The sequence below is a fragment of the Vicia villosa genome, linkage group LG1 (assembly GCF_029867415.1).
Source record: "Vicia villosa cultivar HV-30 ecotype Madison, WI linkage group LG1, Vvil1.0, whole genome shotgun sequence".
Lineage (NCBI taxonomy): Eukaryota > Viridiplantae > Streptophyta > Magnoliopsida > Fabales > Fabaceae > Vicia > Vicia villosa.
In genome coordinates this window covers 44,423,236-44,446,332 of record NC_081180.1, presented here as the reverse complement: position 1 = coordinate 44,446,332, position 23,097 = coordinate 44,423,236, and the positions used below count along the sequence as shown (strand labels likewise).

At 35.5% G+C, this 23,097-nt stretch overlaps 3 protein-coding genes across 3 annotated transcripts; 1 reads left to right on the top strand and 2 right to left on the bottom strand.

The window, feature by feature from the left end:
- Positions 1-2,321: 2,321 nt before the first annotated feature.
- On the bottom strand, positions 2,322-4,388 carry LOC131605158 (RING-H2 finger protein ATL48-like). The gene is made up of 2 exons (XM_058877550.1): positions 4,184-4,388; positions 2,322-2,950 (listed from the first exon to the last, which is right to left on the bottom strand). Exons 1-2 carry the CDS (start codon positions 4,254-4,256, stop codon positions 2,778-2,780), a joined length of 246 nt encoding a protein of 81 aa, XP_058733533.1. The 5' UTR covers positions 4,257-4,388; the 3' UTR covers positions 2,322-2,777.
- Positions 4,389-14,097: 9,709 nt separating this feature from the next.
- Positions 14,098-16,150, top strand: LOC131635965 (WAT1-related protein At5g40240-like). Its single transcript, XM_058906605.1, has 6 exons — positions 14,098-14,385; positions 14,627-14,743; positions 14,817-15,057; positions 15,153-15,311; positions 15,403-15,554; positions 15,678-16,150. The coding sequence occupies exons 1-6, from the start codon at positions 14,129-14,131 to the stop codon at positions 15,820-15,822; spliced, it is 1,071 nt and encodes a 356-aa protein (XP_058762588.1). The 5' UTR covers positions 14,098-14,128; the 3' UTR covers positions 15,823-16,150.
- Positions 16,151-16,199: 49 nt separating this feature from the next.
- On the bottom strand, positions 16,200-22,560 carry LOC131635955 (protease Do-like 9). Its single transcript, XM_058906593.1, has 9 exons — positions 21,733-22,560; positions 19,102-19,301; positions 18,833-19,013; positions 18,519-18,710; positions 17,591-17,823; positions 17,031-17,132; positions 16,890-16,940; positions 16,678-16,782; positions 16,200-16,585 (listed from the first exon to the last, which is right to left on the bottom strand). Exons 1-9 carry the CDS (start codon positions 22,325-22,327, stop codon positions 16,487-16,489), a joined length of 1,758 nt encoding a protein of 585 aa, XP_058762576.1. The 5' UTR covers positions 22,328-22,560; the 3' UTR covers positions 16,200-16,486.
- Positions 22,561-23,097: the final 537 nt, after the last annotated feature.

The following is a 23,097-nucleotide window of genomic DNA, read 5'->3' as shown; positions in this document are numbered from 1 at the left end:
CCATCAAGAGAAGTTTCCTATTAAGAAAATCGTTAGATGACCCCTCTAACTCATAACTATAAAAGACACTTATAATAACTGGAGCAGAATGACTAATAATTGAAAAGTTGAAATCTAAACTAGCAGAAGTTTCTATTCTAACAAAGGGAAAGGAACTGCTATTTTCATAATGACTAGACACGTTTATAGGGTGATCATTTATATGAGTCATAGCAAAAATAAAAACTAGAAATGAGAAAATGAGCTTAAGACAAGGATGGCAATGTAGAAACCAGGAGAAGGCGAAGATAGTGAAGATTGAATTCAAAGTGGAAAAGCTTTGTTCCAAAAAAAGGCAAGCGCTCAGACAAAGACTTTTGAAAAAGAAATGAAAATTATTCTCACAAAAGGGGAAACTGGTTCTCAAGAGTGGCCAGAAATTCACCCAAAGAACCATGAAACCCTTATATAGAAAAAGTAAGTGGCGGGTTAGGTAAAAAGGAGAAGTAAAGTTAAAAATCAACGACAAAATTTCACCTTGGGAGAACAAGAGAACTCAAGTGCACTCGAATGCCCTAGAGAAGAGTGACACACCCTAACCAACGAGCCTAAGATCACACGCCTGAAAACCGGCAAAACATCTCTATAATAGGAAATGCATTTACCGTGTTAGTTGCCCACTACTTTTGCAACTGCCTTATGGTTTTCACCCAGCAGACCTTGGGGACAACTCTTTTTGACCGGTCAAAGACCCAATATGGATAAGATCCAAATATCAATCACAATAATGCAAAACCTAAATAAAACTATTCATCATATATGATTCACACACATGAGACTTAAAGTATACTTTTCTAATCTCATACTTTCACTACTCATTTTGGATTCTAACTTACTTGACGTCAAAATTCTAACTTTGCAAGTTCACTCTCGCACTATTATATCGAAGATCCGTGACACCGCATTAGGAGTCAATCGAAGCTCCGTGACACCGCATTAGGAGTCAATTACCACCAATCAATCACAATTCTGATTTTAATACGGAACATGATATGACAAATTAACATTAATTTTATTATTGACTCTTATTTAATAGAATGAAGTTATTGAAATAATGAGTACAATTATCTAATTTCAGTCGTTTTACTTAAACAATCTATTTAAAGTAGTATTAGTTTAAAAATTCTTGAATAGTTTAAAATCTACCGATAAATTAAAACTTTTAATTATTGATGGGCCAACCTGATGGCTGGATGATCCGTTTTGGCACCACTACTTTACAAGTCGGGCAACACTCAATCACTATTCAATTTCTAGTAAGGTATTTATGAAGGAAAATTCAAAAATACCCCTGCTTCGAAGATGCATCTCCGAAAGCACTGCAAATTCAAAATAAACGTTGAATTTAAATTGTCAGGTATTTTTTCGGAGATGCATCTTCGAAAAAAACTGTTCGTATACAATTTCCCCTCCTTCACTATTTCATCATTTTCATCACAATACCCGGAAAATCGAAAGGTTGTCAAACTTGAGTACCGCTCGCCTTCGCTTAACAACGAGGGAGACGTTCAATTCACCCCATTTGAAGTCAAGAACGACGAAGATTTAGCGGTTTTGTGGACAACTTTCGATCGATTTTCTTCGAAGGGTCCAATCGAGTTGGATGCGAAACTTCAAAGATCGGGAGCAAACGTTATTAAAATATTGACTCATCTTCACCTACTTGTGTTTAACAATATGTAACTTTATAATAAGTTAAAGCGTTGTTGTTTGTTTCATGATTTCTGTATCAAACAAGATTTCGGAAGTACATATCCGAATTCTTCCAGGGGGGTGAATTCGAAGATGCATCTTCGAATTCACATTTTTTCTAGAAATTAACTTTATTTCGGATGTACATCTCTGAAATCACATTTTTTTCAAAAAAAAAAAGTGTTTTCGGAAGTGCATATCAAAAACCACCTTTTTTTTTTTTCTTAAAAAAGTGACTTCGGAGATATATTTCCAAAATATATTTCCAAAAAAGTGACAAATAACAATAGAAGGTCTATAAAAAAATTCTCTTTATGAATTAGGTTCCTTCATATTACACTACACTATCTCTAGAAACGTGAAAGGAGACAAAGATGAGAAATCTTGATAACTAAATATTCCAAATACTTTTTTAATGAGAAATGTGCAACATAACTTCTATAAAGCTTTAGTCCATATGTGATCCTAAACAAGGAGACAAAGATGAGAAATCTTGATAACTAAATATTCCAAATACTTTTTTAATGAGAAATGTGCAACATAACTTCTATAAAGCTTCAGTCCATATGTGATCCTAAACAATTTTCCCGTGGTTCAAACATAGCATCCAATTCCATTCTGCTTACTCAAGACAGCAACAGTACACGAAGAGTAGTTTACTTTAGGGTTAAATAAGTTTTTAGTCCCTATAAATATTGCAGTTTTATTTTTAGTCCCTTCTGGGTTTCGGCAACGGTTTTAGCTGGTTTTGGCAACGGTTTTTTTTAAAAACCATTGCCTAAAAGCAAGGAGGGACTAAAAATGAAAATTGCAATATTTATATGGACCAAAAACTTATTTAACCCTTTACTTTATTGAAAAAAAATACTATAGTACATATCAAAGCACATCCATAAGAACTCACTTCTCATGCATTGAAATAAAATAACTGACAAAGATTTTGTCCTCAAATGAACAAATTTCTCTTCATGTAAACAAAGCTAAGACCAACAAGAAACAAAGCAATTACAAAGTTTATCTTTGAGTGTTAGTTAGCTATGTAAAGTCTATTTCTTTTGCCAAGGATTGTCTCCATAGTAATAGGCAGTGCCAACCATGAGTGCCACAGTAGCACCTTGAACAACCACACGAGCCCTCATTAGTTTCTGGCCTAACTGAGAATTACCTTGTCTAAAGCTGATTAAGCCAGCCGTTAGTACACCGGCAGTAATAAACGCGCCTGAAATTAAAACAGCATGTTAATCAAAGAACAATACTAGGAAACAAAGTTAAAAAAAAAGACGAGACAAACATGCGATTGAATCACCACAAGTAAAGAAAAATGTTATGTTCAACAATCTCCAACCATTGAGCAATGTAAAATTTTGATGTCTACCACTGAAAGGTAGCATTCTTAAGAGAGACAAACCCATACAAGTATTTTATCACTGCATCTTATGTCCTTCACATTATTTTCAGTCATGACAAACTGAACAAACTCCTTGTCCCCCAATCATAGAAAAAGGAGTGAAATTTTCAATATCTAAGTTATGAAACTCATTTCCTAAATCCATCAGCATTCAATGGTAAGCAACTTATGAAGCTCTGACACAAACACGATATGAACACCGATAATAATTTGATAAAATAAAAGTGATTAATCATAAGTGTCAACAGGTCGTCTTAAGTTTTCAAAGGCCATGTAGGTAGATCACGGTTTAAATGTTACAAAACAAATAGGGGCTCTATTTTGCCAAAGTTTATCTGTGATAAATATTGTATGAGACGCTATTTAGTTGCAGATTAACTGTATCAAATTTTGGGCTGTATGTGGTAACTCGCATGCCCTTACAGACGGCCCATATGGTCAGACACTCCGAAAAAGCCTTCAGTGTGGGTCTACATAGTAGGCAACAACAGCTGCAATCTTGCAAACTGAAGGACCACATCCAAAGTAGGAATCAAACAACCACAAAAAAACTTCTAGGAATAATATCTCATTGTTCACAAAATAATTATCTGGCAAATAATCCTATTGGCATAACAAGCAGATTCAGTACCAAACAAACAATGAAAATCATTCACATCAAGATACCAACTTAAACAAGTAAACCCAAACTTCTCAATTTAGGGCTTACATGCATCAATAATGGTATGGCAGCATCATAAATCTACAAGTTTTCAACTCAACTAGAATTTCCAAATCACAACTTTTTCCCAATTTCTCTATCATTGCACAATTTCAAAATAGCATACCATAATTATCTTTCTCATAGCATTTCCCTAACTAAAAACCTTCTAAACTCTTTTATACCCATATCCTCGTCCCTTAATTTCACAGTAAGAGAATTTAGGGGGAAACGATTATAACCCTAATTCCAAAATCTAAATCAATAGAACTAATCAGATATGTAATGAATTGAAGTTGAAAGCGTGAAATTACAGGATGAAAATGAAGAGATGGTTGACTTACCGACGGGGACAAATGGGTTCCTGCGCTTCTTGTCTTGAAGAAAATCTTCGAAACCGGGTTCAGAACTACCCATGTTGATGATGATGAATCAAGGTTCAGTCCGAATTGGACCAAACGACAGAGTATTCGCCGAATCGATCAATATATTTCAAGTCGGTCTCGCGCTATTCAAAATGAACATTTGATTTTAGGAAATGTCATTTTTCTTTCCAGATTCTATTAAATACCGTGAAATAATTGTTTTTGTCTCTACGTGGTTGTTTCGCATCCATTAACTTACAAAGTTTTATAATGTGGGTAACAATAAAGGGTGTTTCCGGATTGATTTGGATCGATTTTGAGTTAAAAATTCATTTAATTTAAAGATAAAATTATTTGCGATTTGATTTGATTTTGAAGGAGTAATTAAAACAATTCGATAAGATCCGATATAATTTTATGTGATTTAATTAGAATAAATTTTTAAATATTTAAATTACCGATTATATTTTTTATTAAAGTTATAAAAATATTAATATATAATAGATTTGATATAATATATAATATATAGTATATAAAAAATTTAATATTACATAATAAAAATGATTGATTATAGTTGAAACAAATAAAATAATAAAAAAATAGATTAAATTAAATTATTAAGTAGTTTTAAAAAAATAAGTATTATTGAATAATAAATTAATATTATATTAAATTAATAAAAAAATTAAATATGTACTAAAATATATACACACACTTCGATTCGATTTAGATCAGTTTTGAAAAATCAATAATATCCGAACCAAGAAATTTTTATAAAATGACATCCAAATACATTTAATAATATTCAGTTTTTTGCAGTTTTTGATTTTTTTTTTTCAGTTTGCGACTTTTATTTGGATCAATTTAGGTTTGAACATCCCTAATGATAATAAGACGTGCTCTTAGGATATAAATTTAGAAAATTTATCTTAAAAAAATTAATTTATATTTATATTTGTAATAAGTTTTATACACAATTTACAAGATTATTATTATTTTTTTTAGAATGGGAGGGCCGAAATCCAAACTTAAAAAACAACTATTTAATGTGTCTTACAAAAGAAATACTGAGATCTTCTAATAGCAATTGATTCAACCAATTAAGACTTTCTTCAATATGCTCATTTATCCCAAAGCTTTCTCGCTTAGCCAACATATCCGTGCACCGATTAACTTTTCTAAAGATATGCTCGATTCTTATCTCTTCAAAACTGTTGCCAACTTCGCAATTTTTCCTTAATAATTTTGTACCTTGGCCATGTTCCTTGTGATGCTCTTGAAGCTCAATAACAACCCTCTTGCTATCCACTTGCACCATAATCTGCATGTACCCTCTCTAATGTGCCATAGAGAGACTAGTTCAAACACCCCAAAGCACCGTTATGTGGTTGTTACTCTTACCTAGATGTTTGATGAAACCACACAACCATTATCCTTGATTATCCCGCAAAACTCCCCTGCACTTGCCTCATTCTCCTTTCCCACAACCCCATCAGAATTAAGGCATGTCCACTTCCTTTTATGAGGTCTCCAATTAACTTGAATCTTATCATATTGACGCATGCTCATTTTATGAAGTAAGATCCTGCTTCTTCTATGCAGCTGCATTTTCCTGAATGTCTTGCGCTAAGTTGAGAGGCATGATAAAATGGGGATCATGATGCTGCTTTTTTGTCCAATACCATATGTTGTGACACATTTGCCCATATGGCTTCCCAATTATTGAAATAGTAATTATGGGTTTTCTACATATTAAGTTTTAACCAATCCTCCAAGTCAACTGGAACGAAATTCAGTTTATTTGGGTTAATAAAAAGTTGGACCCAAACTTATTTAGCAATTTTACAGTCCCTACGCACATGAAGAATAGACTCCTCTTAGTTCATGCACTCGTCACAGAACTTGCTACACAGATTAGGCTACCAAAGATAAGCATTCGAAATAAGACCATAATGAAAAACTTTCGAGATGAAACAACGAATTCTCTCGAGAACCTGAATTTTCCAAATGCCTGTCTAATTGCGATCATCGTCCCTTTTAACAACGGCTTCCATATTTACTCAATTGGTCAAACATAAAAGATATGTATAATATTTCAGAATCATTGCAACCCCATATGCACTTATCTTCAGCATCTCTGACCCGTTAGGAGGAGGGATATATTAAATTTTTGCCAAGGTGTCATGACCCAAACTTGTGTTTAACAAAACCCAATTCCATTTGCCATGCCCATCCACCAGTTCTGCAACTGTCTTGGTGTTATCCATTGTGGAGTGTTGCAACAACAACTTATCTTTAAGCTTTAATCCTGGCGCCACCCACGCATCCTCCTAGACCCTAATGGTTATCCACAGATTAACCAGATGTTTCCACATACTAGAACAAGTAGGATAAGCCTTAATGTTACCATTTCTTTGCTTCGTAGTAATATATTTACTTCTCATCACTTTACACCAAAGAGTTTAATTTCCATACTTGATTTGCTAACCTAATTTGGCGAGGCATGCTTGATTCATGATGTCAAGATTCCTTAACCCTAATTCACCTTGAGTTTTGGATTTTGAAATGTCGCTCTACATGACAGAATGAAGGTTCCTCTTGTTATCATTGTCGCCCTAGATGAAAGCCTGCAAGCCTTTGTGAATATCCTTGATGCAAGGTTTAGGAACAATCGTAGACTTCATTGTATAAGTATGGAGGCTTCGATAACACTTTTTGCAACCGTGACTTTACATGTGAAGGACAACTGATTTCTTTTCCAAGTTGTGGGCTTATTTTGAACCTTTTCAATCAAGTAACCATACCCCTTTATGTTGGGATTTTAAAAGGAGTTTTTCAAAAAATTATACTCTTAGCAAAATAATCCCTATGAACGGATGTTGATTAAATCATTAATCACAAACCAAACACGAATGAAGATTCAAGAATTACCTCTTGAAGCGTGATTTATCTTTTGATCACGAACGACGGAAGATACTGGCGTCTCACGTTGTCCACGCGAGTGTAAAGTGGAAGACGGTGCTAGCCATTCTTGCTTTGAGAAAATTGAAAATTAGCATTTGTTAGGGGAAAGAGCTCCTCTATTTATAGAGAGCTTCTAAAACCCTAGAGCTCTTATTTTAGGCTTTCTCAAAATAAGCTCAATCTTATTTAATTAAACTATTTTAATTAAATAAATATTATTCATATTTAATCAAACTCTTTTAATTAAATAAAATAAATTTTTATTTAAATTAAATCATATTTAATTTAATTAACTGTCATTTATTTAACTAAACCATATTTAATAAAATAAATTATATATGTGATAATGTATCAAACAATTTAAATACTATTAACGCATAATTAAATTAAATCATATTTAATTTAAGGGTTATGCTAACATGTGCCCTTAGGGCACATGTTAAGGATACTATAATTAGAAAAAGTTAGATATAATTAAATGCAATAAAGTCATATTTAAAGTTTCGATACATTGAATGCACGCGTTCCAAATTTTTTTATTATAAATATCTCATTAACTTGTGCCCTTGGGGCACATGTTAGCTTTTCCCTTAATTTAATCATCAAATCCACTATAAGTACTTTATGCGTGTGACCATGTAGGTTCTCGTAACGTTGACAATAATATTAAATAATCTATTTAATATTATGAACAGTGAGCGGTATCTAGCAACACATCACGGCTACCCCAGTGACGAGAATGTCGTGTGATCTGACATAACCTTTCTGTGATAATGATCATGTATACAATTACCTTTTTGCCCTTATATCTATATTGGACACAAGGTTATGATACAAAAGCATATTAAACAAATATTAAGTGGCTATTACGGCTAACTCCAACAATCTCCCACTAGCACTAAAGCCAATCAGATATTAATTTAACATATATATGCCTATTGTGTGCGTCAAGCATCATCTAAGCATAATACTTTAATAGGGTATGAGGAACTCTTTCTCATGTTGGTAATATACATCTCTTCCAATTTTAACTTTTGATCTTCTTTAGTTTGACTGAGCATTCAACCTTTAGATATTCCATCAGAGGATCAACCATATCCAATCTCTCACAATAAGACGTAGAAGAGCACAATCCACAATGGATGATTCTCACTTACTAAGAATAAGGCAATCGCAACATTTTTCAACAATTCAATCACAAATGTCACACAACTTGTTCCTAAACTAGAGAAAAAACAGAGAAAAATAAGCAAAAGAAAATCATGAATCAGAAAACAAGAAACAGTAGCCCGCTAAGTCAGAAAAGGAAAAACTTGAAAGCAAATGACTTAGGAAAAAATTAATGCAAATCCCGCTGGACAACGTAAACCAAAATCAAAAGGAACTTTTGTCCAGACAAAAATTAGGGAAAGCAAAAGACAAGAACAAAAGAATAAAATCCTCCAAAGGACAAGTTGTTGTAAGCATCAATTGAAGCACCAAAGGGCGGCTTCCACCTCCACCAAAACCATAGGGGTCCTCATCCATCACAATTTTTCCTGAAAGGTAAGTACTCGTGTGAAACTAGTTGAACGTAGGACTGAAGAACATCAAGAAGAAAGTGTGAGTTAAGTAGAACTCGAGCCTTTATCCTTTGTTTCTCAAACCGTGAACCAGACCACATTAGAACCCTCAAAAGTCCTAACTGAAGTAGGGTTCGTTATGAAAGCATACAAACAGTAAAATCATGTCAAAACTGACTCCAAATATATTACTTGTCATTTGTGTTAGTATCAGTACAACATTCTAATTAGTAGTCACAAGAAAAAAATCAATCAATGTCATTCTTGACAAATAAAAACTTTGACTTTGAGATTAACATGTGCAATGCATCCTTGTTATCTTTTTCAAAACATAATTGTCTCTAATTTGAAAGTAAGTACTTGATAACAAGGGAAAATCATACAATGAAATTTCATTGAGTAGTCGTACAGGGGTAAAGGTTGGTCATCCATGGAATAGATACCTGAAGAATCCATTAGGTTGATTAGTTCTTCTCAATCTGGGGGTATTCATGACGATCCCATGATCAACATTGGGGCATACCATTGCAAATCTCTGTGATTCAGGCGCATAAGAGTTCTTTCTCAAGAGACCTTGCAGGATGGGGAAGGCTAGTAACAGTTCCTTTCTTCATATTCAATCAAGTATCGGATATCAAGATAGGTGTTGAGGAGTCAGGCCAAACACCTTCACAAATACTTTCCACAAGTAATAACCTTTCCGCAAGGGAACCCTTCATCCATTCCCCGTATCTTAGAAATAAGCATTTCATCTATCATGATCATACATATATCATGCATATAAGCGCATTCTCATAAAGCCAAAATCAAATCCATCATTGGTAATTCCTAGCGCACCAGAGCCTAATTCATTGGCATGTCCCCCACAGTAATCCAATCATCAATTATGTAGGGGCATCCACCTTACTTTGATCCCCAAACAGAGTACCAGAACTCTATCCAACATATTCCCCATAAAAACATAAACCCTGACCAATCAATCAATGCACTGCATATAATCACTGTATTGCATAAAATAAATCAAAACATGCATGTGAAGCATAAGCCATAAGTCCCCTACAAATAGGGGTGGGAATAGGCCAGGCCGGCCTATAGGGGCCTCTAGCCTAGCCTACTTAAGGCCAGGCCAGGCCAGACCTATTTGATAAAAAGGCCAGGCTTGGGCTTTTTTAAAAGCCTATTTAATAAAATAGGCCAGACCTAGGCTATTAAAAAAGCCTATAAAGCCTTGTAGGCTGGCCTATATTTTCATATATATTAAAATTAGTCTAAATAGGCTGGCCTATATATGCATATTTATTAGAAAATGTGTAAATAGATTGGTCTATATATGCATATATATTAGAAAAAAAAAGTTAAATAGACTAGTCTAAATGATCATATATATGCGACCTATAAGGCTTTTTAAGTAATATGAATTAATTGAAAACATTAATAAGAAAGAGGCTTTTAAATAGGCTTTCAGACCATGTCAGGCTTTTAAAAAGGCCAGGCCAGGCTGAAAAAACGAGCCTATAGTAGGCCATAGGCCGGGCTCAGGCCTTGTAAGTTTATCGTAGGCCAGGCCCAGGCCTTATGAAGCCTAGCCTAGCCTAGCCTATTCCCACCCCTACCTACAAAGCATTTGGTTGATATTCCACCAGGTTTACTCAGAGTTACCATTGTGGTGTCATTTTCCAAAATAAACTATGTTTATCTGTCTCCAAGTCTAGGCCAGACTGACATTCTCCTCTCAATTTTTTCCAAATCTAGGTCAGACTGGTGTCTTTTTCTCAGTTCAGGTCATACTGATATCTCCCTCTTGGTCCAGGTCAGACTGGTATCTTTCTCCAACCCAGAGTTGTTATCTCGTTTCTTTCCAACCCAGAATTGGTACTTATTTTCTCTAAACCCAAAGTTGATAATTAGTTCTTTTCCAACCCAGAGTTGATGTTTATTTCTTGCTCAACCTAGAGTTGATTTTTCTTTTCTCTTTCAACCCAGAGTGGTTATCCAATTTCTTTCCAACCAAGAGTTTATTTTCCTTTTCTCTCACAACCCAGAGTTGATTTTGCTTTTCTTTCTTAACCCAAAGTTGATGGTCAATTTCTTTTCAACCCAGAGTTGATTTTTTCCTAGTTCAACCCATAGTTGATTTTTTCCTAGTTCAACCCAGAGTTGATGTTTAAGTTCTTTTTAACCCATAGTTGATATATACGTCAATCCAGAGTTGGTATTTTCTTTTGACAATCTAGAGTTGTGGATTTCTCTTTGTTACCCCAGAGTTTAAATTTGTTGACATTCAATCCAAAGTTGATGTCCTTCTACCATATCTCATCCCTCCAACCCAGAGTTGATATTTTTTCCTTGACTTCCAACCCAGAGTTGTTAGTTGTTTCTCTTTTCTAGCGCAACTTTTGTTCCTATATCCAACCCAGAGTTGGTGTTTATTTCATCTTTAAGCCAAAGTTAATTTACTCTCCCTAGAGGATCCCATCTTTCTTTAGGAAAATTTTTCCGAGCGGATCCCATATTTCTTTAGGCAAATAACTAAACTTTATCTTCTTTTTCTTTTTCAACCTTCAAGACACTTAACAATTAATGATGCGAATCACACGTCCAGGAGCCTTAAGTAATGGAAAAGAGTGAGTCGGTGCATTCCCTAACTTATTCCTCTTTCATTCATAGTCTTTTGTGTGGTTCAAATCACAAACTTTTCCCATAAAAAAACACACAACAAAATTCTCCATAAGTCACTTAATAAATATTGATGAGAATAACACTTTCACGAGCCTTAAGCAACGGAAAAGGGTGAGCAGGTGCATTCCCTAACTTATTCTTCTTATATTCATAGTGTTTTGTGTGGTTCAAGCCTCAAACTTTCAAAAAGTAGAGAAGGGTGAGTGTCTTTACATTGGGATTAATTCACCATTATCTACACCAAAAACAATCAACAAATAATTCTCTCATCTCTTGCCTTCAGGGCTTTCTTTCCATTAACCGGGCATGTTATTTCCTTTCAATCGCAGACATCTAACGCATAACACTCCACTCAGCAAGCAATTGTCCTAATGCAAGAATGCGAATGTGATTTTGTCCACTAAAAAACACAAACAAACATAAACTTTTGAGCCTAACTACGACGCTCTGATTTCTCAAAAGGGATACGTAGGCATTAGGTCGCGGGGCCTAAGCGAGCACAATTTTGTAAAAACTTCTTTTTGTCTTCCCCGTATTTTCTTTTCTTTATTTTGCATGCATCCCCTTTTAGCATTATGATTTAGACTCATAGATTACACCTAAGATTAGAACAAACTTGAGTGGTTCTTGTGGAGTACCACAGACGTGAGTGGTGATGATACCTTCCTCTTGCGTAACTGATTTCCTTACCGGATCTTTGGTCGTAAGATCTTTTCTTTCTTCCAGGTTTTCTAGATATTTTCCATTCCTTAATGAGATAAATAAATTTTGGTGACGACTCTATTATTCTGTTATTTTTCGCGAGCGTGCGACACCAGCGAATCTAAATACACCTTATTGGTGGGTTTCTTGACGCCATGTTAGATGGGACAACTCCACCAACATGGTCAAGCTCTTTATAGAAAGCCACCAACTAATTCTTCAAGTATAACTCCTCTAAGATAGGATTATGTCCTTGTAAGAATATGATCATGCCCTCTTCAATTTTTGGCTTTGGGACCAATACTTACGGAATACATATGGAATATGTATGTGCACATCAGAGATGACTTAGTTCTAAGTTGCAGATCTACACATGCGCTTTTTGTTAAGAAGAATAACCAAGTAAAAGTGATCCTTGAAATCCTTCACGCTATCAAAGTCTCGAAGTACATGGTGTGTTGCGTCAAGGAGAGTAAACTTGAAAAGTTCATGTAGTAGATATTATTTTGAGTTTAAAAATGATCAAAGAAAAATGTCATGGTCACTTGATGTAACTGTGTAGGGGCAATAAGCAAATGGGTTAATATGTTTACTTCGAATTCATTAAAAGGAAGATGATGGCCTATGAGGGAGAATTCATGAAAAGGGATAGCACACCAATCATATTGGCTTCATATCCTCTTATCTTCATTTGGACAAAATACTCCCCAGATACTTACAGGTCCGACGTCAGTCAAAGCTTTCTCAAAAACATCTGCATGACAAAAGCAGAAACATTTTTCAATATGTCTGAATCGACCCAGTCACATGAAATATCATTATTAGCCTTATTAGTTGATCACAGTGATTAAAACATGTTGTGAAAGAAAACTAATGCAGGTACAATATATCAAGGAAGCAGGCTAGAACACTCACTATCTTAGAAATTCTAGAAAAGGAGAAAATGGCTAGAGGAAAATGTTGAACTTTGGGACTCAAGGGAACAATTAAACATGTCAGACCAATGCCAACGAACAAAGTTGTTTGAACTTGATCCAACGTTGAAACAAAAACGCTCTTAACGAATAACAATAAAGGAAACATTGATACTCTTTTTGCAGGTCATTAACAACAGAAAAGATAAAATGATGCTTCAAAAACCCTTTACATCCCACTCGAGCATTACGGATCGTACAATCATAGTGTCACCAACGTTTGAGGTCTCCTAAAAAACGGTTCAAAAAACATATGAGTATTCTAAACAAGAGGAAACACTTAATGCGCTTATTCCCAAGAATTGCACGGTCTCGTTGAAAGCCTATGCGTCTACATGTTTCGTTGTCGGGTAAGAATATGTGTCATAAACCCTCGCTGCAGAGCATAAATAAGGTCTTAGGGGGCATTTTTTCTAAGTTGTTCGCAAGGCCCATAAAACAAAGGCCAAATAGTGAAACAACAAAGTACTGAACAAGTAGATCCTCTCCATTTATTTTATTAGGATATTTCTGTATAAGAGACATATTCACCTGAAATTTTAAGATAAATATGTGTGTGGGTTCTCTCACTTATAAATGCGCAAACCTCCATTTTTCTAATTAGTGTAGGGTTTTCCCACACTTATTTATCAACACTTTCAACTCACATTTATTTTTCTCAACAATAAAAATAAACAAATAAAATGTCATATCATCAAATACGAATAATCACATAAATGTGTGGCATAATAATCTCGAACATTATTAACTATTCTAAATCTTAAGGACAATTATTCTGATGTTTGAAACAATAGTACAATTTAGACACTTCGACACTTCAAACTTAATTACAAGTACATACTGATTTGACGCTTCAAAATTTCAAAATAATCTTCAGAATTGAACACGTGAGAATTTCCTAGCCTTTTTTTAATTGGTTGAATTTTTACGCAATAATGCAACGAGCCTTACACACTTTAAATAATTTCATACCTATAAAGTTAGGTGGCAATGAACTTCCGTCCGAGAACAATAGTGAAGACAAGACAGAAACTCATTCGGAAATGGAACTGAAACGCTATTTGTTGGAATGTATTCCATATGCAGCAATGGTGATCGTAGAGATTCTTGATGTTGGGTTGACCACATTGAGTAAAGTAGCTATGTCCACTAGAGGAATGAATCACTTTGTCTTTGTTCTTTACTCCAATGCTCTTGCCACTTCCATTCTCCTCCCTTCTTCTTTCCTCATCAACAGGACAACAAGACCACCATTGTCTTTCTCACTTCTTGTCAAATTCTTCCTCCTCGGCCTCGTCGGGTATGTCCGTTTGTTGTACTCCATTAGTTGTATTGTTTAAGGTTTTACATCGCGATCAAAGTGAGATTCGTCGTAGTTATTGAAATTGCGATCAGATATGACTGATGATACTAGAACATTTTTGTTATAGCGGCCGGCCGCAATTGCGGTGGTCGATTGTTTTATAAATTAAATTCCTTTATGAGATTAAAAAAAATATTGAATATAAATGAAGAATGTTGATGATTGGAGTTTTTTGCAGCATAACTATAATGCAGAACTGTGTATTCACTGGCATAAGCTATAGCTCTCCCACCCTTGGATCTGCTATGAGCAACTTGACACCAGCAATCACTTTTGTCCTAGCAGTCATCTTCAGGTAATGTGCTTCTTGTTTAGAGCTTCTTATGCAAAATAATTGGATTATTTTGCTATTTTCAAAACCATTGTAGGATGGAGAAGTTGAATGTTGGAAGCTCAATAAGCCAGATCAAAATGGTGGGGACAGTACTGTCTATCTCAGGAGCATTGCTAGTGACCCTTTACAAAGGTGCTCCCATTCGCAGCTTTCGAACTCAACCCTCGACACCGCAACAGTTCCCGACTCTTTTTGAAGAAACCAGTAACTGGGTCATTGGAGGTCTCTTTCTATTCACTGCCTCTTTATCTCTTTCCATATGGAATATTGCTCAGGTGAGATATTTAGACAAATCAATAGGTGCAAAGGTCTTAGATTCTAGTGATGATGTATGAGAATATGAATCTGATTTAGTCGAGTATATTTGCAGGCAGCAATTCTTAGAGGATATCCATCTCAATTGACCATAGTAGCATTCTATTGCCTGTTTGGAACAATCCAATGTGCAGTACTTTCTCTAATTGCAGTCAAAGATCGAAATGCTTGGAATCTCAATGCTGGCATTGAGCTTATCTCTATAATATATTCAGTAAGCAAGTAGTAGCAACCAATACAAAAATTGTAAACCATACATGGCTTTATAGCAATGCTCATTCCTCTATGTGAAAACAATATTACAGGCTGTTTTTGGAAGTGTGGTGACATTTTCTGTGATGACTTGGTGCATAGAGAGGAAAGGACCTGTATTTGTTTCCATGTTTAAACCTGTTGGAATTGCCATTGCTGCCTTTATGAGTGCTGCCTTCCTTGGTGAAACACTTCACGTTGGCAGGTAACTCTCATTTGAAAAATATCCTTTGTTGTGGTAGTGTTTGAAATTTCAACATAATCACCATTTCAAACAAACATCTGTAAATTTTACTAAAATCTGTTTTCAATGGTTTTGTTGTTGTAGTGTCATTGGAGCAGTGGTAATCGCCATTGGATTTTACACAGTTATGTGGGCACAATCAAAAGAGGGAAATGTGAATGGCCCAGAAGTTAATGGATCATTATCATCCTCATCTGCCGAAGAAAGTCCTCTACTAGAGTCTCGGTGAAAGCAAGCACACAACCAATGACTACACAGTCTATTAAGTGTGTTTGGTAAAATATAAAATCAGTTAGGAAACCAGTGGGACAAAAGTTATAACTTGTAGAATTCAATAACAGTGCATTCACCTCCACACCTTGGAAACAAACATGCTACTATTCATTTTTGTCAATGTGTGGAAACAGACATGCTGTAGTTCATTTTTGTCAATTTGTATGGAAACATGCATGCTAAAATTCATTTTTGTCAATTTATTTGAAACAACATGCATTGGCAATGAAAGCATTTCAATTTTCAAGAGTATAGCTTGTTTTTGCAACTCATATGTGAGTAATGAAAGCATTTCAATTTTCAAGAGTATAGCTTGTTTTTGCAACTCATATGTGAGTAATGAAAGCTCTTCACATTGCTCGGTGCCCTCCAAATTATAAAAGTAAAAACCACCAATTTCAACGAAAAACAATCATAGATCCGGCTTTGCTATCTACCATCCCTTTCAAAAAGTGGACTCATCATTTCCAAGAGGACATTAGTACATAAAAAAATAAAATTCTGCAGCTCCCAATAACATGGAGAGAATTAATCTAACAAAATTAAGTCAAGCCTACACGTCTGCATCTTTTAACCAGTATCATGCATGAAACATCAACCTAGATGCATAATGTACAAGACTATGACTTGAGATCATCAGACATTGCTGATGGAATGCAATGTGTTGCAAGAATATCCAGCGTAGCAGCTTTTGCAGTTTCCGTGCGAAGGACTACTATCTGCATAGAAGATGAAGATGGTTAGTTAGTAAGAGTTACTTAAAGCCATTTTCCATAAGCACCACAAGAAAGATTAAAAAATAAAGACGAACCTGTTCATAATCTAAATCAAATTTTAGATACTCGTCATCACAGCTCTCAACCATAGCAGCCAAGCTCTTAAGATTTTTCACAGGTTTACCATTAAAAGCAACGACCTTCAGAAAATACAGAGTAAAAAGCAGTGAATAATAAAGTGGTTAAGCGAATAGAGTTATCAGGTTCAACAAGGAAAGCAGAAACACGAAATAATATCATTATCAACCTGGGTATTAACTATTTCTTCGTATCCAATGTTGATATCAGCCACCAGCACCTAAATGTGTCAAAGAGATGATCAGACTTGAGAAGGTACTCAATATAATTAGACTTGATAGGGTCAAAGAGACTAACAGAAGAAGTGTACCTGAGAAATCACAACAAGTTGTTCATCTGGTGATTGTGGCATTGCATACAGCAGTTTATCCAAAATCTTGACTGGAGCTTCATACTCATAATCTTTTCCGTACTGATCATAATGAAAATTTGAGTTGGAAAAGAATGGATCCACAAGAAAGCTTAGCAAATTTGTTTTAATGAATTTACAAATTAACGCTAAAAGTATAGTAAAATCAAAGTAGGGGTAATTTGGTTTTAAATTTTGCTAAAAGTATAGTAAATTCATTAGTTAACCCAAAACTATCCTTAAATCGTTTTCAATTTAAGAGGTAATTTTGTTTTTTCAGAGGGGAAAGGAGCTATAGTATTCTGCACCGCTAAGGCTCTTCCCATTGCAGCTGGCCTACGTCCGCTATTGGCCACTATTGACTTCTGAGTTAAATATAAAGCTACAAATTACAAGGACTATATTCTATATACTGCTATTATCCCAACACCTTAGAACGACCCCAACTTCTAACAAGCATATTGAGTGGGGTGGAGTAAGACATAACCCAAGTTCTAAGAAAAACAAATAGTACCACAAACCTCAGAACGAAGATAAGGAACCGAAACCGTTGAAAAAACAAATCCTGCAATGATATAATATGAGGGAGGCTTGCCCTTGCTGTGTGCTGGAATAAGCCTTCTGTGACCATCAAGTTTTATATTGAATTTGAGAACATTTGAATTTCGCAATACTTTGATTGCTGCATCATCACCGGTATATTTTTGTGATATGAGATAACTGAAACCAATGCGCTCTCCATGGCGAAATGGAACTGAAAAATAACACCAGGAGCACAAAGCATTATTAAACACTACTAAACTCAAACCATGTATATATTCCATGTTGGCCACAGCAAAGCTGGTTAATTCACCAAGCCTAAGAAAAAACAGAGAACAATATAGGCAAGACTTCATAGTTAAGCTGGCATAATGAGATCTAGGAGTGGTTGAGTAATGTATTTGGACTGATGAGCAATGTCAGAGTTGCGTCTCCTCTTGTTCATATCTAAACTGAAATAGTAAAACAAACCTAAACAGCAACTGCTAAATATAGATAGATATGGAGTGTTGGTTTCTAGGTATTAAAGATCTTTTAAAATGCACTTATTCACAACTTGTCGATGGCGGATGGCGGTCCATGGCGGATAGCCAAAATCCCGCCATAGCTATCTGCCATAGAGGCCATGGCGCCGCTATTTGATAACACTACTGATTCACAAATTTTATAGCTTATGCAAAAGATCCAAATTCATACAACCTATTGATGAGCTCTGGCATGGCATGCTGAATGAATTTAATCATTGTGTATAGAAGAGGTATATATAAGTTTAACATTGTTTTCTCCTACTATAGTTGATGTCATATATAAGCCGGTAAGTCCTCCCAGAAGGCTTTTAGTAGCCAGCTAAACAAAAATAAACTGCACAGAGTGCATAAATTTATAACGAAACTGAAGAATAAACATCACCTGTTCCATCATTGGCAATATCAACCCCGTCAAAGCTAAGGATAACATCTGATGGTTTCAAAACCTTGGATTCAGGGGAAGTAGGATCGATTCTTCTAATACGCACACCTTTCTGGTTAGATTTCATGCCCATTGACATTCGTAGATCGGGATTTTCCATTTTCTGCCACTCAACCCCAAGAATAGGGAACCCTATAAAAGAAGATTGAGAAATTTTGGTCTAAGCAAATAAAACTTCAATATTTAGATTTTACGATGCTCAGCTAAAGATTTAATAGTAAAATCTTCATCTTAGTTCACGGCAACCACATTACCAGTATATCCTTTATTCTTCTCGTAATCCTGGATGAAATGCGTGATAACTGGCGTAGGAATAACATAACCTATATTCTCCACATCTTCATGTTTGAGAGATTGAAATGCTATCCCCACACAGTTTCCTTTACCATTAAATGCAGGTCCACCAGAATTTCCAGAATTTATAGCAGCGTCTATCTGCAAAAAATAACAAAATTGATGAAGGAAAACCAGGCTACAATAAACCACCACTAAATGATGAAAGTGGACGATCAATTATTCCAACCTGTAAACCTAGAAGTTCTGTGGAACCATGGACGTAAGATAAAATCTCAATACGTGATACAACACCACTGGTCACAGAGATAGTGTCTCCTCCAATTGGGTAGCCCACAACAGTTACTGCATCTTGAAGGGTGGGCAAATCCCCAAACTCCACAGGTGACATACCTTGCCAGAACTCATCATCATCAACGGTAAGCATGGCTGCAAATGTAAAGAAACGCATGCATTAATAAGAATTCATATTAAAGTTCAACAAAATTCCCTCAAACTCCCCACGTAAATCTATTAAAAATATCAGTCACCAATTTGGGATAGCATCATGGGTCCATTGGGTGGTAGACCACAAAACGCTATCGTAATAGTTGCTAACAAGATGGCTGCTATAACAAAGATGATAGATCCAACATATGAACATAATATGTTGCATATGAGTGCTCAAAATTAAAGTAATGAACACCAACAAGTGGGGGACCAAAATCTTCCAAAAAAGGCCAGCAATCGACAGAGGCACGAGCCTCTAAGGATGACCAAAATGAACAAAGGCTTGTTTCATACATGAATGATGATCAGAAATGACAGAGGAGAGTTCCCTAAAATTTTATGCCAAATGTCCAGGGATTGACAAAGCTAAGAAAAATTTAAAAGAGGCAAAGTAATCTTATCAACAGTAGTTTGAATAAGACTTATAGCCTTTAAAAAGGAATACTGGCATTAGAATAAACAAGAAATCAATTTTTAGTAAAATATGTGTTAGTCTAGGATAGAATCTTGGGATGTAAATAACCAAGCTATGTTGATGATCCAGAATGTTGGTATTTATACCCTTAAAAAGAAATGGGTTAGAAAAAAGGCTTTGAGAGATTTTTCCCTGAAACCCTAATAGTGGCTGAGATGGCAGATTGGGGTCGCAATAATGGCGGCTACACAATCAAAACATTGTGCCGAACCCTACCACCGCTATAGCGCGCTATCGACAACATAAGAACCAACATGAAAATAATTAAGTGTAGCAGAGATGAGGATGTTGTGTTGGATGTGAGGTAAGACAAGACAAGATAAGGCTAGAAATGACAACATTAGAAAGAGAGTTGGGATAACACCTATAGTAGAAAGATACCTTTAGTATAAAAGATGGTGGCAATAGGCTAAGGTGGTATGGGCATGTAGATGTAGAGAGAAGACATGTGGATTTGTAGTAAGGAAAGTAGATTGGTAGAGGGCACAAGCCAGTGAGGATGACCAAAAAGATCAAAGACGTGCTTCATACATGAATGGTTTCCATAACACTTATGCCAAATGTCCCGGGATTGAAAAAAAATTAAAAAATTAAGGTAAAAAATAAGGAGAAAATAGGGCTTTGACCTCCCCAAGATGCAATAGTGATTTGAAAATTTGTGATTATAATTTTAGTCTCAAACCACAAAACAACATGAGAGACATAAAAACACAACGTAATCTGTCACCAGTCAGAGTGTACTGCAACACCAGTATATCACAAAATTAACAAGATATGATACATGACATATCACCATGAAAGAATGCAGTATCTTATATCTTGAACTGCTGATTTAGAATATTCCAGCTTTAAAACTCTTGTTAATTAGGTTGCTGAGTGGGAATACTTTATTTCTTTTAAATTTTGAAATTAAAGTTTCTATATCTTGGTAAGATTGTATATAACAGGATTCTTATCAGTTATAGTTTTGGTTTTTATTACTTTAACCTGATAAGATTCTACATAAGAGAAACCTTATCAACAGTAGTTTGAATAGGATTTCTTCATAACTTATAGTCTTTAAAAAGGAAGACTGGTATTAGAATAAACAAGATATCAATTTTTAATAAAATATGTGTTAGTCTAGGAGGGGCTATGTCAAGGAAAAGTTTACTTGCTGTGACCTCAGGTTTAAAAAAATATTCTACAGCATCTAGACCTATGACTCATCCCTTGCAAAGATTTATAACATAATAGTAACTTATAGAGCTAAAAGCCATAGCATATAGTGAGAAGGATCCACACAAATTATTCATATCACCGTTATTGTTTTATGATTAATGATTTTATAACTGTTTACTAGTTTCATGCAATATATCTTCCAATATCAATAAGCCACTTTTTAACTATATTCCATCCATTTGGCAAATATAAGTTATTAGTCTGTAATGAATAGAAATGTGGATAAAATATATATACAGATATTCTAATCCCAATTATACAAGAAACAGTATATGCAGGTACCCTTCACTTATTATTGTCTTACAAAGTTTCTCATATTCTTCATTTCTACAACCTTCAATTCAAGTTAGTAAATTATGTTTGACTTCTGCTAATCTTGTACAAATCGTAAACAGAATGATTTGGTCTTTACAAACAAAACAAGGCGGATAAAATTAAAAATGTTTGCGAGTAATAATCATGCAATGATTAATACAAAAGGTACTCAATTCAGTGTTGCCTTCCCAAAAACCTACCATGCACTATTCTCAGAAGATAGGGTGTCCAAATTCCGTGAATCACAAAGACAGAACTAAGTTTGTCTACCAAACTTAATACACTTTCCAATTCGATACACATATAAAGGAGGAAAAAACATGCAAAATTGTAAAAAATAGATTGATAAAAGTTAGTTACCAATATCACACTCAGTTCCAATGGCGAGAACAGTAGCCAGGTACTTAGTATCAGAGCCACGCTTCTTGAGCTTAACCTGAGTGTAATGCTCAACAGAATGCGCATTGGTGAGAACCCTCTTCCCACTAATCACAAACCCACTGCTACTGGAGCTATACTGTCTCTTCCTCTGCCACGGTAACGAAAAGTTCGGTTCCGTGTGCACACAGAACACTTTCACCACCGAATCCATAGACGGCAACACCCTAGCCGAGATACTCTCCCATATAGGGTCCGCATCCATGGCAGTAGCGCCAACTTCAACAGGAACCGTCGGGACAGCGCCGTTGCTGTCTACAGTGCGAGCAGGGCGGCGACCAGCGGGTGGCTTGTCGGGATTTGTGGGGAGTTTCTTGGGGCGGCCGCGGCGGCGACCGAGATGGGAAGAGGCGCTGTTGTCGATGAGTTCGACGTTTCCGGCGGAGAAGTCGTCGTCTATGAGGGACGGGGATGGGTTGGTGGCGACGGTGGTGGTAGGGGCGGTGGCGGGGGTGTCTAGGGTTTCGGAGGAAGGGGTTTTAGGTTTGCGGCCTCTCTTGCGTTTGTTGTCGCCCATTTTTGTTCGAGTGTGTTGGTATTTTTTTTTTTTGGTGAAATGAAAAGAATAACACGGATTGTGAGTGTGTGTGTGTGTGTGATGTTACGGTTATGTCTGAATGCGTGAATTAGAAGAGAATGTGTATGAAAGATTGTTTCGCAGATAAAGAAACGACCAAGGTTAAGAAGAGTCGCGAAGGGAGAAAATGGGAAACCAGGAGGGAACTGCAAACCCAAATCAAACTTTTGTCTTTTTATTTTTATGTAATGGGTAATGTTAATAATTTAATAATAGTAATAATAAATTATAAATTTTGTTTTTTCAAAAAAATAATAAATTTTGGGTTGAAGAGTTGGTAGCCCAACCATGGGCTTTCTATAGGCTTATTAGTCACTCTTATGAAATCTAATCCAAAGGGAATTTCTTAACACACTCTTATTTCTTTTTTTTTAGAGATTTTTGACGAAAATTCTAAAATACGTCAAACATTTAAATATGCATATTCGAACTCACTACATCACATATACTTGGAGGGGTTTTTGGATATGGATCTCTGAAACAATCTTTTTGTCGATATAAGGGGAGTTTCGCATGTGCATCTCCAAATCAACCCTTTTTTGTTTACATTGTATGTATGTAATAGGTAGTTTATTATCATTTAAAACCATTAGATAGAAGTTTATTTTGGAAAATATGGTCGTTTGGGTCATGATTATAAGTTTATTGGGGCATTTAGGGCAAGAACACGCACATGTTCATCCATCGATGTTCCCAGGGGTGTTTATATG

Bases quoted from the DNA above. Each gene is read 5' to 3' on its own strand.
- LOC131605158 (XM_058877550.1), bottom strand. From the start codon at position 4,256: ATGGGTAGTTCTGAACCCGGTTTCGAAGATTTTCTTCAAGACAAGAAG. The intron at 2,951-4,183 runs GTAAGTCAACCA...TTTTAATTTCAG, and splicing joins GAACCCATTTGTCCCCGTCG to GCGCGTTTATTACTGCCGGT.
- LOC131635965 (XM_058906605.1), top strand. From the start codon at position 14,129: ATGGAACTGAAACGCTATTTGTTGGAATGTATTCCATATGCAGCAATG. The intron at 15,312-15,402 runs GTAAGCAAGTAG...ACAATATTACAG, and splicing joins TTATCTCTATAATATATTCA to GCTGTTTTTGGAAGTGTGGT. The intron at 15,555-15,677 runs GTAACTCTCATT...TTGTTGTTGTAG, and splicing joins GAAACACTTCACGTTGGCAG to TGTCATTGGAGCAGTGGTAA.
- LOC131635955 (XM_058906593.1), bottom strand. From the start codon at position 22,327: ATGGGCGACAACAAACGCAAGAGAGGCCGCAAACCTAAAACCCCTTCC. The intron at 18,711-18,832 runs GTAATGTGGTTG...CTTCTTTTATAG, and splicing joins GAAGAATAAAGGATATACTG to GGTTCCCTATTCTTGGGGTT. The intron at 17,133-17,590 runs GTTTGTGGTACT...CATTATGATCAG, and splicing joins TTCCTTATCTTCGTTCTGAG to TACGGAAAAGATTATGAGTA.